General features: G+C 36.8%; 2 protein-coding genes across 2 annotated transcripts; both read left to right on the top strand.

The window, feature by feature from the left end:
* Positions 1-5,930: 5,930 nt before the first annotated feature.
* Positions 5,931-7,685, top strand: LOC149255060 (TMV resistance protein N-like). The gene is made up of 2 exons (XM_089460305.1): positions 5,931-7,169; positions 7,295-7,685. The coding sequence occupies exons 1-2, from the start codon at positions 6,664-6,666 to the stop codon at positions 7,680-7,682; spliced, it is 894 nt and encodes a 297-aa protein (XP_089316431.1). The 5' UTR covers positions 5,931-6,663; the 3' UTR covers positions 7,683-7,685.
* Positions 7,685-10,307, top strand: LOC149255059 (uncharacterized). The gene is made up of 3 exons (XM_089460304.1): positions 7,685-8,346; positions 8,456-8,818; positions 8,915-10,307. Exons 1-3 carry the CDS (start codon positions 8,233-8,235, stop codon positions 10,001-10,003), a joined length of 1,566 nt encoding a protein of 521 aa, XP_089316430.1. The 5' UTR covers positions 7,685-8,232; the 3' UTR covers positions 10,004-10,307.
* The last annotated feature ends 2,154 nt before the right edge of the window (positions 10,308-12,461 follow it).

Below are 12,461 nucleotides of genomic sequence, written 5' to 3'. Positions count from 1 at the left end.
TTGTCTATAACCATCCTAGGCAACAAGGGACAAACCATTGTCTTCTAAAAACAATAATAATGTATTGTATGTAGTAGACATCCATCATTCCCTTGCATCTAGGTTGAACTGGTTATATTACTAGTTCAAAGCTTAAGAAATCACAATTTTCTAAAAGTTGATATGTTTTATAAACCATTAATGGCCCATTGGTGGAAATTAAGTACTACAATGTCAAATGGGGAAATTGGTTAGAAGCCTTTATGTCATAAGAAGTAAATGGCTCATTCTGAGCACATCAATCTTTCCATTAGGTAAGAATTTGAATCTTGTAAATACATGCCGTTTATGCAAACTAAATTTGTGTCTATATGCTTCTCGGGAGGTATAAGGGTTGCATGAGTAACAACAAAATTACAACTAGGGAGAAGAAAGTACCCTAAAAAATTCATGTTTTCTTATCTTTAAGGGAGACTTGGAAATTCTAAAGATAGGCATCACGTGTTTGTGGGCTTTCTATGTAGAGTGACCAACAAGCTACTACAACTTCTGAATTAGAGATGGCTATAAGTCGCCCTAACCATATAAATTAGAACTGTCTAAGTTGATTTGTAATGAGTCAATATTCATTCCCTAACAGTGAGAGACTCAGTTTGGGAACAAATGAAATACATAAAGGTTACATCCCCTAATGGTAGACTAAGACTACAAAAAAAAAACAATTTCTATATAGTGGGTTTTCATTGTCTTGGATTCTCCTGATATAGGAATGAGTCCTTAACATTGGTTTCAAAGCTTAGGTCAATGCTTCTCTAAAGAAAATTATGCATCATTCTGTCAATGATGGAAAGTTTACAATGAATTAGAATGCTCATCAAAGTAATAAAATCCTAAGGATGTCCTACAAAAGTACTCTAACTTCTAAATCAGAGCATCACACACTTATATAGAAAAATGCATGCAAAGGTCCAGGAAACACAAGTAAATTAGGGGAAGGAGCTTGGAGACACTAAGGATAGACACTGTGCGCACGTGGAGTTATGATGTAGTGATTAGAGTCATCATGTACATTATAAGCTACTACTAGCTATGTAGTGGCAATGACTGTAGTCCGTAACTGACACTGATATATTATGCAAATTTTTGTGATGGTGATGATTCATTTCATAACGTTGTATCTTAATGGGCACATATGGTGTGATAATACACTATGCTCCCCTATAATGTGATGCACTATAGAATGGAATTCCCTAAGTGAGGGAACTTGTGCCTATTACAAAGAACCTAGAAGAAACTGTAGAATAATACATGATTAATTGCTAAATTGAGGTTAGAAATAGTCGTTGTGATACATTGACTTCTTGGAGAAAGATTAGATATTCCTCTCCTATCCTTAAACTATATATTTCTCAAGCTAGCTACTAGTGATAGTCCAACACAAATAGGAAGCTGAAAATTTCACGTTCACAAACCACACATTGTTATTGATGTATTGTTTTTAAGCATTTGGCCAATGCACTTTGGAAATACTTGGATGTAGGTGAATATAGCGTTCATCGCCAATGCTTATGGCACAAATATTAATGATACGGTGTAAGCCTCTACTTTTAAATAAGAATTATTCAGTTTACTAGCTTTACTTATAGTTCTCTATGGGGATTTGGTGCTAGACAACAATGAAATAAGAATCAAAGGATATGGGTATCCTCAGGGTTCACTATTAAGAATGAATGATTCGATTTGTTGGACTTCCTTACATCTTAAGGGATATATATATCAATTAAACCAATTCAATCTCTATAGATAATGAATATATCAAAATATGAAGACAAGAAAACCAATAAATGAGTATGGCCTCTAGTATTTTCCATGATTCATGGCATGTATGCCATCACAGGTTGTGAGTAGCCCACCTTACAGAGCTCTAAGGAGTTGAGATTCATTTTTTTAATCTTTAACTCCATCTTAATATGGATAGATCCACGCACCATTCTTACTTCAACACATGATATTTAAAATACTCACATCAACACAAGTCACTCTTCCACAAATAATTTAACTCATTTTTCTATATTTGAAAAATAACCCATCATGGCTAAAATGTGCAGAAAACCTTCCAGTCTAGATAATACATATATATGCGACTCATTACTTATTAGAATATAAAACTGGAATATAGTTTGCATTTTCTATACATATAGTTCAATGTATAAATATACACAACATGTTTGGTACCTTCCATTAACATTGATCAACAACCCTATTTTAAATAGGTATGAATAATTGAGTAAGATAATGTGAGAGGAACACTTATCTCAATGAAAATAACCATTGAATTAGGGACGATAGTTCTCCTCCCAACCATAGATAACTGCAACCAGTTTCCTTATGCAATGGTCACCCCCGAGCCATATTCGAGGGCTCGAGATCAGGACCGCTGCCGCGGTAAAATGATGCTTCTAGTTGGACTAGAAATCCCAAAAATGATGCCTAACAACTATGGTTCCTTTGCACTGCCTCCAAGTGGGTACAAGAATAAATATTCACTTGAATCCCCAAGTGATGCCAACTTAACCTCTAGAATAACATCCCTCCTCCTCCCATAAATCGACCTCTCCACTTAGTAAACTATCCATTCTTCAAACTCAACCTCCTGGTAGTTAGTGTCTAATCTGGCCCAAATCTTGTAAGCCAATCAAATTGATCCACCTAGTTCCTTGTTTCCATTTTTTTTTGTTAGCCTTGTAATCTCTTGCTTTCCAATCAGCTGAATGCCACATAGTTCCTAGCGCCTTACCTGCCATCTATCCCAAACAACATATCCTTCATAGCCCTGGAAATAGTGTCCCTTTGACTCAACCCATGTTTAGTTTTTTTAATTTACAATAAGAAGGAAAATGTAATTGGGGTTATTACAAAATCCCTATTAAAATTTTTTGTATCCAAAATGCCCCAACCTCCTTCCTCCATCGTACGAGCTATTATTGACATATGAACTAGGTGAAATTTCCTCATCTTAATGTGAGAAACCCACAAAAATTTATTGATGATGGCATCTATGTTATGTATGATCTCCATAGGAAGCATAAATAAATGCATCAGAGTCTTTGCGAAAGTACTTATACATGCATTGTGTACATCATTAATATTTATTAAAGAGAATCGCGTAACATTCCATCAATATTCCATAAAACACATGACTCATAAACAACATATAGCATTAACAACAATAAACAGAAATATGAAATAATTCTTTGAAAATTATCTTTATTGATCTTCAATGCAAGGTTACAGACTCAAAACTACCCTACGCACACAGCTGCAGGGGTCCACGCACTCAGTTGCGGACTCTACCCAAGCCTTTGCACACTCAGCTATAGAGCCTTTCTTCTCCTATCTTGCCCACTTCTTTTCGCTATCACTTTTTCATACTTATTCCTCTTATTGTTGCCTTAGAATCTCTAAGACACACCTATTTATAGCCTTTCTCATACAATGTCATGGTCCGCGGACCATGGGTAAATCTCAAAACTGACTCAAACTTTACATAAAACAAGGGGCTAAGCCCCTTTGACTCCTATTCATCTATGTGCTCCGCATCCACAAATCGCAGAGACTTTACATTATTTACACAAACTGTACCAAAACTTGGGTTATCTTAACCCCAACACTGACCCAGGGGACCCCATCCCAACAATACTTGTCGAATTCATATGTATTTTCCATACCATCATAAAGAACCTTCCTATCAAGCAACCATGATTTTCTTCATAATACATGACATGTGTCCATCTCCACCACATCAATTAATACTTGGTCACTAAAATTTCTAATATAGAAACTCAACCAACATTGTTATGTCATAGTAATTTGTTGACCCTTCTATAACCATGAAAATTGATATGGAATTGGATGAGGGATGCAATTTGATTTTAGCTTATCGATGACCTTTGTGGACACCACATTTTTTGTACTCCCGACCTATATGATAAAATTGTAGCATTTATTATAAACCTTGCGTTTAGTTTTAAAAACTCTTGCTCTATCCAAGTTCATTCTCAGTCTTCTTTTTAGGCTTGAGCAACACCCTTCTAAACATAAGGTTTTCACCCTCTTCATGTTGTAGTACTACAACATTTCCTCCCATAACTTAGGCCTCACCTACCTAAATGACATGAATCTTGACCTCATTCCTTCTTCTTAGCATATGCATCTTTGGAAATTTAGATGCCTTGTGCCCTTCTACTCCACATCTATAGCAAGTAATGGCATACTTACCCTTGCCTCTTTCAAACCCTTTACATTTACCAACATGGTTTTCTTTCTTGGAAATTTGACTACTATACACTTCAGGTTCGTTGGCTTTACTAGAATGTCCTCTTGCAACCTTCACTCTTCCTTTGCCTCTAAGATTATTTCCTCTGCAATTCCACTGTGACTTCCTATTCAATTTTTCCTCTACCTTTAAAGCAATTTGATATGCTTAATCCATGTTTTAAAAATAATGGGTACTTATTTGATCTGGAATATAGAACTTCATTCCATTCACATACTTTTCTACACTTTGATACTCCAACTCTTTTAAGTCGTAATTTTAGTGATAGTTTGAGGAATTCTTTTATATACTCCGAGACACAGGTCTCCTTTTGTTTCAAGTATTTTGCTTGTTTGTATAAACTTTGTTGATAATAATTAGGAGAGAACTTCTCCTTCTTATTACTCACCATTTTTTTCCAAGTTTTTATCTTCTCCTATTACTTATCAACTATCTTTCTACACAACATCCCACTAGAGTGCAACATGCCCTTTCAACTTCATTACTGAAAAATAGACTCTATTGGGCTCTTGGATATTCTCATACTCATGGTATCACTTGAGTTCTCCTATATGAAAGTCTATGTTTTCATATTGTCATTGTATCAAAAAGCTTTCACCCTTGCATTAAGTCTATCCTTCATAAATGAGATCAAATGATTGATTAAGTCACTTTCATCAACATTTTGTTAGTCCTCCATCTCATCCTTTAATTCTATGTCTAATATAGCTCCAACATCTCCAATTTGTTTATTCTCTAGTTCTTCAATTTACCTTCTCAATTCCTCCAATTCATTGTTCCTAACACCTTCTCAACCTAATTCTCTTTGCAACAATACCCTTAAGAGTTTTCTTAAATCCTCAACCAAATACTATTCACAAGCCTTTCTCTCAACATAAATAGACCTTTGTTTGGTACCTAGTCTCTACCAAAGTGCCATCTAAAATCTACCCAAAAACCTATTATATTAAGGATACAATACACCTTGAAAATCCTAATATAAAAATATTTTAACTTCTTGGCATCCAAATATTATTTTCTTATATAAAATAAACACATACATGCCACATCTTATACCCATCTACCATAACAAACAATTAGTCATGACTCGGCCAAACAAACAAATCTCTAACAACCTCTATGAAAATGCTCTCTCGGAACCCGCCCAAAATTTTGATTACATAGTTTGATGGGATTGCAGAGTACACATCCAAGAAAATTTAACTCACCGACTCTTACATTGGTGGACCAATACACACAAAGTCATGACTTTGCTGTCAAATTGAAAACTTTTTTGTACTACAAGACATTAAATAACATTTAGCCTTATCCTGTAGGCGCCCACCTATAGTCACTCCGTTAACCTGGACGGCTCTCAGAACTAATCACGGTCGATGGTTGTTGGCCATGTCCAACCAGGGTTAAGCGAACCGACGATGTCCTCACTCTGCGGTACGCATGTGGTGGAAATTGGAATCTTTTACTTTTCCTACACCGTATACTAAAACTGCACGTCTCTCATATATATCTGAGTATGAGATATGTTTGGATATGATAAAGACAACTCATACTCCAATATGCGTTTGAACTCTTTCTCCACTTTGTTAGTTCACCACGAGGGCCCCAAGGGATGGAAATTCCTGAGCGCTCTTCCTTTTTCAGAATTGTGCAAAGAAGGTGGACTATTCCTTGTATTCAGACCTGTGGAAACCTCTGGAAAACTCACAATTTCCAAGAAATTTCCTGGCACTGGAAACCTCTGGACATATTTCCACAAAATTTCCTGGCACTGGAAGGTTGATTAATCCTTGTATTCAGACCTGTGGACACACTTTCCACGAAATTTCCTGGCACTGGAAGGTTGATTAATCCTTGTATTCAAACCTGTGGACACAATTTCTAAGAAATTTCCTGGCACTAGAAGGTTGATTAATCCTTGTATTCAGACCTGTGGACACAATTTCCAGGAAATTTCCTGGCACTGGAAACCTCTGGACATATTTCCACAAAATTTCCTACCACTGGAAAACTCTGGACATAATTTCCGGGAAATTGACTTTGACAATGTCGGTCAATATACGAGGGCCTTTACACTGCGCAGCGTTAGATCTACGAAATTTCCAGGGTGGAATATTTAATTATTGGCCTTGTCATTTCATGATCGTGGACGGAGATTTGGTAAATTCTTCATCTGAGACGAAGCATAATTTCCACAAAATTTACAAGGCGTCTCGCCATTTTAATCCACCCGCCTGCGCTTCAATCATCTAATTGAGCTCCGCGATCTGATCTATCTGCCTGCTTATTTTCTGTCTGCCATTTTATCCATTCATTACCCTGTCTATCCATTCATCGCAATTCTCATTCAAATGGCACAAACCGCTCCCCAACACAATGACAGTGCTGCTTCTTCCTCTTCTCCATCGACCTCTTATGAGGTATTCATCAATCACAGAGGTCCGGATGTGAAGAAGACATTCGCCAGTCATCTCTACAGACGTCTTACATCGTTTGGATTGCGAGTGTTTTTGGACAAACCAGAATTGGAAGAGGGGCGCACCTTTCCCTCTCAAATAGAAGCCGCAATTCGAAGTGCCGCTATTCACATAGCGGTTTTTTCTCCCACTTATGCGAACTCTCAATGGTGTCTGGATGAGCTCATCGGCATGATAAGGACGGGGGCCACTATTCTTCCTGTGTTTTACAATGTGGAGCCTTGGGAGCTCCGCAGGACGGGGAAAGATGGAAGGTATGCTGAAGCCCTGCTGAAGCACGAAGAAAAAAATCGATACGACTCAGAGACTATTCAGAAGTGGAGAGAAGCTCTCTCCACTGCTGCAAACATAAGTGGTTTCGAGTTAAAGCAGTTTAATGGGTAAGAATCTCAAACTGACCACCTCCCTCCCTCTTCCGTTCTTCTCCGATCTAGGTATGCATTGTTAGGCATGCGACATTTTATATAAGTGCCTTTTACCAGTTGTTTTATTCTCTGATATTCAGGGACGAGGGAGAACTGTTGGAAGCGGTCGTGCTGCGCGTGTGGAATCATGTTGACAAAACACCATTGAAATTTGTGGCCGAACATCCAACAGGTTTGGAGGAAAAGTTGAAGGAATTTGAAACCAATGTTCTGCAGCAGCAGAAGGGCAACGTTGTGGGGATTGTGGGTCAAGGCGGTGTTGGAAAGACAACACTGGCCAAACAATACTTCAGCAAGAGGAGATGCCGTTACACTAGATCGTGTATTTTATACGATGTCAGAGAAAATGCAGCCAATGGCTCTCTACATTCTTTGCAGAGGAAACTACTGAAGGAGTTGACTGGATTGGACCTGCCAATAGACAACATTCATGAAGGTATAGAGAAGCTTTCTTATAATTTTAGATGATGTGGATCATGCTCGACAGCTGGAACCGTTTTCCCCAATTAAAGATATTCTTAGCTCCAATAGCTTGATTTTGATCACCTCTCGTGACAAGAAAATCTTCAAAATAGCAAAAATCGCAGAGACATCAGTCTACGAGCTAAAGGGGCTGGATTTAGAGCACTCCAAAAAGCTCTTCTGCTGTCATGCCTTCAATCAGCCAAATCCTCTACCAGAATTCGCAGATCTGGTAGATGGCTTTTTGAGAGCCTGCCATGGCTTGCCATTGTCCCTGAAAGTTTTTGGCGCGCTTCTTTTTGGTGAAGACAGATCTTACTGGCAAGACAAACTAAATCGACTAAACCACATATTACCTACTACCGAGATATATGAGCGACTTAAAATCAGTTATGACTCGCTCAGTTCAAAGGATCAAGAAATATTCTTAGATATTGCTTGCTTCTTCACTGGAAAAGACATAGATACTGTAATAAAAATCTGTGGTTCAGATGGGCAGCTTCTAAATCTAAAGAATAAGTGTCTCTTGGAATTTGATGGTGAAAATAAGGTAAAAATGCATGATCAAATCCGAGATATGGGAAGACATATTGCGGAGGAAGCGACTCCTCGACGTTTTTGGCATCAGACGCCCAACAACATCAATCATTTGTTGGAGCTATCCTCATGTGTAAGTTCTGTAATCATTCAAACTTTTGTTTAAAGATGAATACTTAAGTTTCTAACCTGTTTGCTGAGAATGAAAGAAAAACCTTTGTATAATTTTAATGAATGAACAGGGAAACATCGAAGTTCGCGGAATTATGATGGATGGTCCCCTCAATTTCAATGAAGACAATACTCGCTTGCTGATGAGTGAGATGTCATGGTACAGAAGATGGGGTCCTGAGCTGTTTGGGAACTATCTGAGGCGTCTTTTAGATAATTTCCGTTTTTGTGGCATTTTGAATTTGCAACTTGTCTCCGCTGAAGGTGATTATTTGGAACGGATACTGAGGAGGGCCCGAGCACCACAGATCCGGTGGATCCGCTGGTATAAGTGTACACACTATTCCCTACCTTCCTGTATTCCCATGGAGAATTTAGAAGTTTTGGAAGTGGAAGGACATAAATTAAGAGTATTGTGGGAACGTGAATCTCAGGTATGTTTTTTTCTTTTTCCTTCAGCGTTCAACTTCATTTTCTAAGTGAAAATCATCATAGACGTTTTTGTGATAGTTGAAACACAAACACTGCAGGCGCCTCAACAGTTGCGAAAGCTGTGTATCTGCGCTCCGCATTGTCGCTTTCCCAAGTCCATAATGCAGCTGAAGAACTTGGTGGAGATTGACATAAGGCATGCAGCATTCAAAACTTTGCCGGAAGAACTGTGTGTTGTGCATTCCTTGGAACACTTAGTGTTAAGAAACTGTACAGAAATGATCTCACTTCCTGATTCACTGGGAAATCTAGCAAACCTCCAGAAAATAGATTTGACAAATGCTTCCAGTTTGCAGATGCTTCCAAGTTCTTTGGGGAACCTTGCTGGGCTGCAATACCTATATCTGAGAGGTTGCTCAAATTTGACCATCTTGCCCGACTCCTTTGGACTGTTGACTCAGTTGAGAGATTTGTTTATAGAGGGTTGCCCGGGGTTGAAATGCTTGCCCGATTCCTTTGGACAGTTGACTTGTTCTTGGTTGAGAATAAAGGATTGCCCGGGGTTGAAATGCTTGCCCGATTCCTTTGGACAGTTTACTCAGTTCAGAAGTTTGTGGATAGAGCATTGCCCGGGGTTGAAATGCTTGCCCGATTCCTTTGGACTGTTGACTCAGTTGACAATGTTGATGATAAAGGATTGCCCGGGGTTGAAATGCTTGCCCGATTCCTTTGGACTGTTGACTCATTTGGAATTTTTGTGGATAATGGATTGCCCGGGGTTGAAATGCTTGCCCGATTCCTTTGGACCGTTCCCTTGGTTGATAGAGTTGAGCATAAAGGATTGCCCGGGGTTGAAATGCTTGCCCGATTCCTTTGGACTGTTGACTCAGTTGATACAATTGCAAATACATAGATGTGGGATAGAATACTTACCTCAAAAAATGATGAACAGTCTGCGAATTTTAGGTGTAACTGAGTGTCCACTGCGCGAGCTTCCATTTAGAAGGGTTGAAGGAGAAGCAGAAACAGAGTTGAATACATTGGACAAATGCGCGTTTCATGGAGCTATTTGCCCAAATCTTCAAGGTTTTTGCCCTAACCTTGAACATCTTTTGTTATATGATTGTAAGGAATTAAGGAAAATTGGAAGGCTCTGTGGTCTGCCAAAACTTAAAACTCTTCCTTGAAGGGTGTGAAAACATAGAGGAGATCTCAGGTGCTGAAGCCTTGATATCATTGGAGCAATTGGGTGTCTATGGATGTGCAAAGATCGAGACAATAGAAGGGTTGGGGCAGCTTACAGATCTTGTTGATTGCCCTGAGATACGGGAGCTGCCAGGTGTGGAACATGGAAGGTGGGACTTTTGTTGGAAACTGTCCTAAACTGAAATTCTCTTAGTCGTCTGATGTTTTAGATGTTCAGATTACAGAAGGATAATCATCTTTGTGTATTGAGAAGTGTGTAAATTAAAGTAAAAAGTTTTTTATGAATTTGACAATCGTTTGCCATAGATTTAGTCGTAGATGGAGGAGGCTTTATAATCCCGAAAATTCTGGTTTGCACGATTAATTCGGAAGAATAGAATGTTTAAAAATATAGAGTATTATGTTTGTTAATATAAGTAAAACACATAATATTTGTTTATGGCTTTAGGATACTCAATTATTTAATTTAAAAAGAATATTATATTAACCAGAGTTAGTTTTATATATATAAAATATTAGTATAAGTAAAATAATATAATAATATAGGTGATATTAATTATTATTAAATATTAATAATTACTAATAAACAATAAAACATCTAGAAATTACTAATAAATATTAAAATAATTTGTATAAACAATCACATGTTAAAATGAAAAAGTTATAAATATTATTTAATATATATTATTAATATAGATGGTAACAATTAAACAATTTTATTGATAATATTTTAAATCCAAAATCATTTATATAACAACCATTTAATATGATGAGCAATGTATATTGTTGGTTGAATATATTCTCAACACACGGGCAGTAAGCCCAAGAGCAATGTTATTTTCATTCAAAGGATTATATTTATTATTAGATTTCATATTCATTTTTTTCATAAAATAATTCTATTATTTATGTTTACTGTTGTTTGATAACATAACCCTAGCTAGAAATAAAACCCTAGTTTGCCCTACTGTATCACAAAAAACTAGACTTACCAAATGGGAAAAATAAAAGGATATGTTCATACAAATATGCTCTTGCAGCAACCAAACTGAAATGTTTGTTGACCTTGACCTACTCATCATCCAACCTACTAATCATCCCACCAGAAATACCCTAACCAGATTGAGGTGATCGGAATCCCTAGACACAATCATTAGAGAGTAAATTTAAAGTGTCTTCAAATAACTATCACCACACGCAAGAAACTTTTAGTAGAAATTTAAGCTAAGATAGAAATATAAGAAAATATCATAACTTACCACTTTTATTTAATTCATAAATCTAAGCCCCAGAAAAACTTCTCAACATCACCCAAACAACTTTGATCTTGTGAGAAACTGAGAAATCTAACCAAAAAAACTAACAAAAGTAAAGAAGAAATATTACCCTCACCTAGTTGCCATGTCATCTCTTCAATACATTTCTCCAATTTGTTATTTGCTTCCTTTAATGCCCTGGTTTCCCTAGTAGTCTGCAAGAAGAGAATCTCTTAGTTAAAAGAAAAAATTCATTACCTTGACCTACTGTAGAAGCATGTGAAAGGAAATTGTCCCAAAGCATGACATTGTGTGGATGAATCGAGATAAACATAACCTTAATACCAAAATCAATTGACAATGCAACTTGTCTCTTCTTACCAGATAACAAGACACTAATATATACAATAAAAAATAAATATGTCTATGATAATAATTGAAGCATGTGTTCAAAATATCAATATTTATGTTTGAAAATTCAAAACAAGATGAAATCTTCACATACATTTTTTTAAAGGAGACAAGATAGAAAAGGATGTGATAAGAAGCTCACCATCTTAAGTTTTTTAAGCTCCTTTCTTGCAACCCTTGATCTCCAAACACATTGTAAATCAAGTGTTGCTTGCTTCTTCTTCTTATAAGATGCATGAGCTTTGTATGCACACCATTGAGCCTAAAAAATACATTAATCTTTCTGTTATCTAAATATTAAGTTTGAGTGATAAAAGGCAGACAATATCTCTCACATTTTGTAATCTCATCATTCCTCCAACTCTATCCATGCCACATTGAACCTATTTTCGAAGCTAACAAGCAACAAAACATAAATTCAAAAAGTCAAGCTTTTGTCTCCTTCATTTGAAAAGCCATACACAACTTTCTCCATATATTAATTTAGCTCATATTGTGTTCTCAAGTAAAATGTATTGTATTTCAATTTTTAAAATAACAACCGTCAATTAGCAATTGTTTGCATATAATTACTACAAGATAATGACATACCTGGATAATAATTTTACCTTTACTTTGTTGACAAAATCAATATTCATTACGAGCATCCATTGCTCAAAATCCTGTCTGGACAATAATAGCCGACAACCAATGTTTAACATTCTCATGGCTTGATGTCCACGCAATATTTTTTTTGTATTTGTATTGCATCAACCTCCCTCTTCATGTGTTC

This window comes from Pinus tabuliformis, chromosome 7 (genome assembly GCF_031772625.1).
Source record: "Pinus tabuliformis cultivar Carrire ecotype Pingquan chromosome 7, CPIR1, whole genome shotgun sequence".
Lineage (NCBI taxonomy): Eukaryota > Viridiplantae > Streptophyta > Pinopsida > Pinales > Pinaceae > Pinus > Pinus tabuliformis.
Note: the sequence above shows the minus strand (reverse complement) of the source record. Positions and strands in the feature narration are given on the sequence as shown.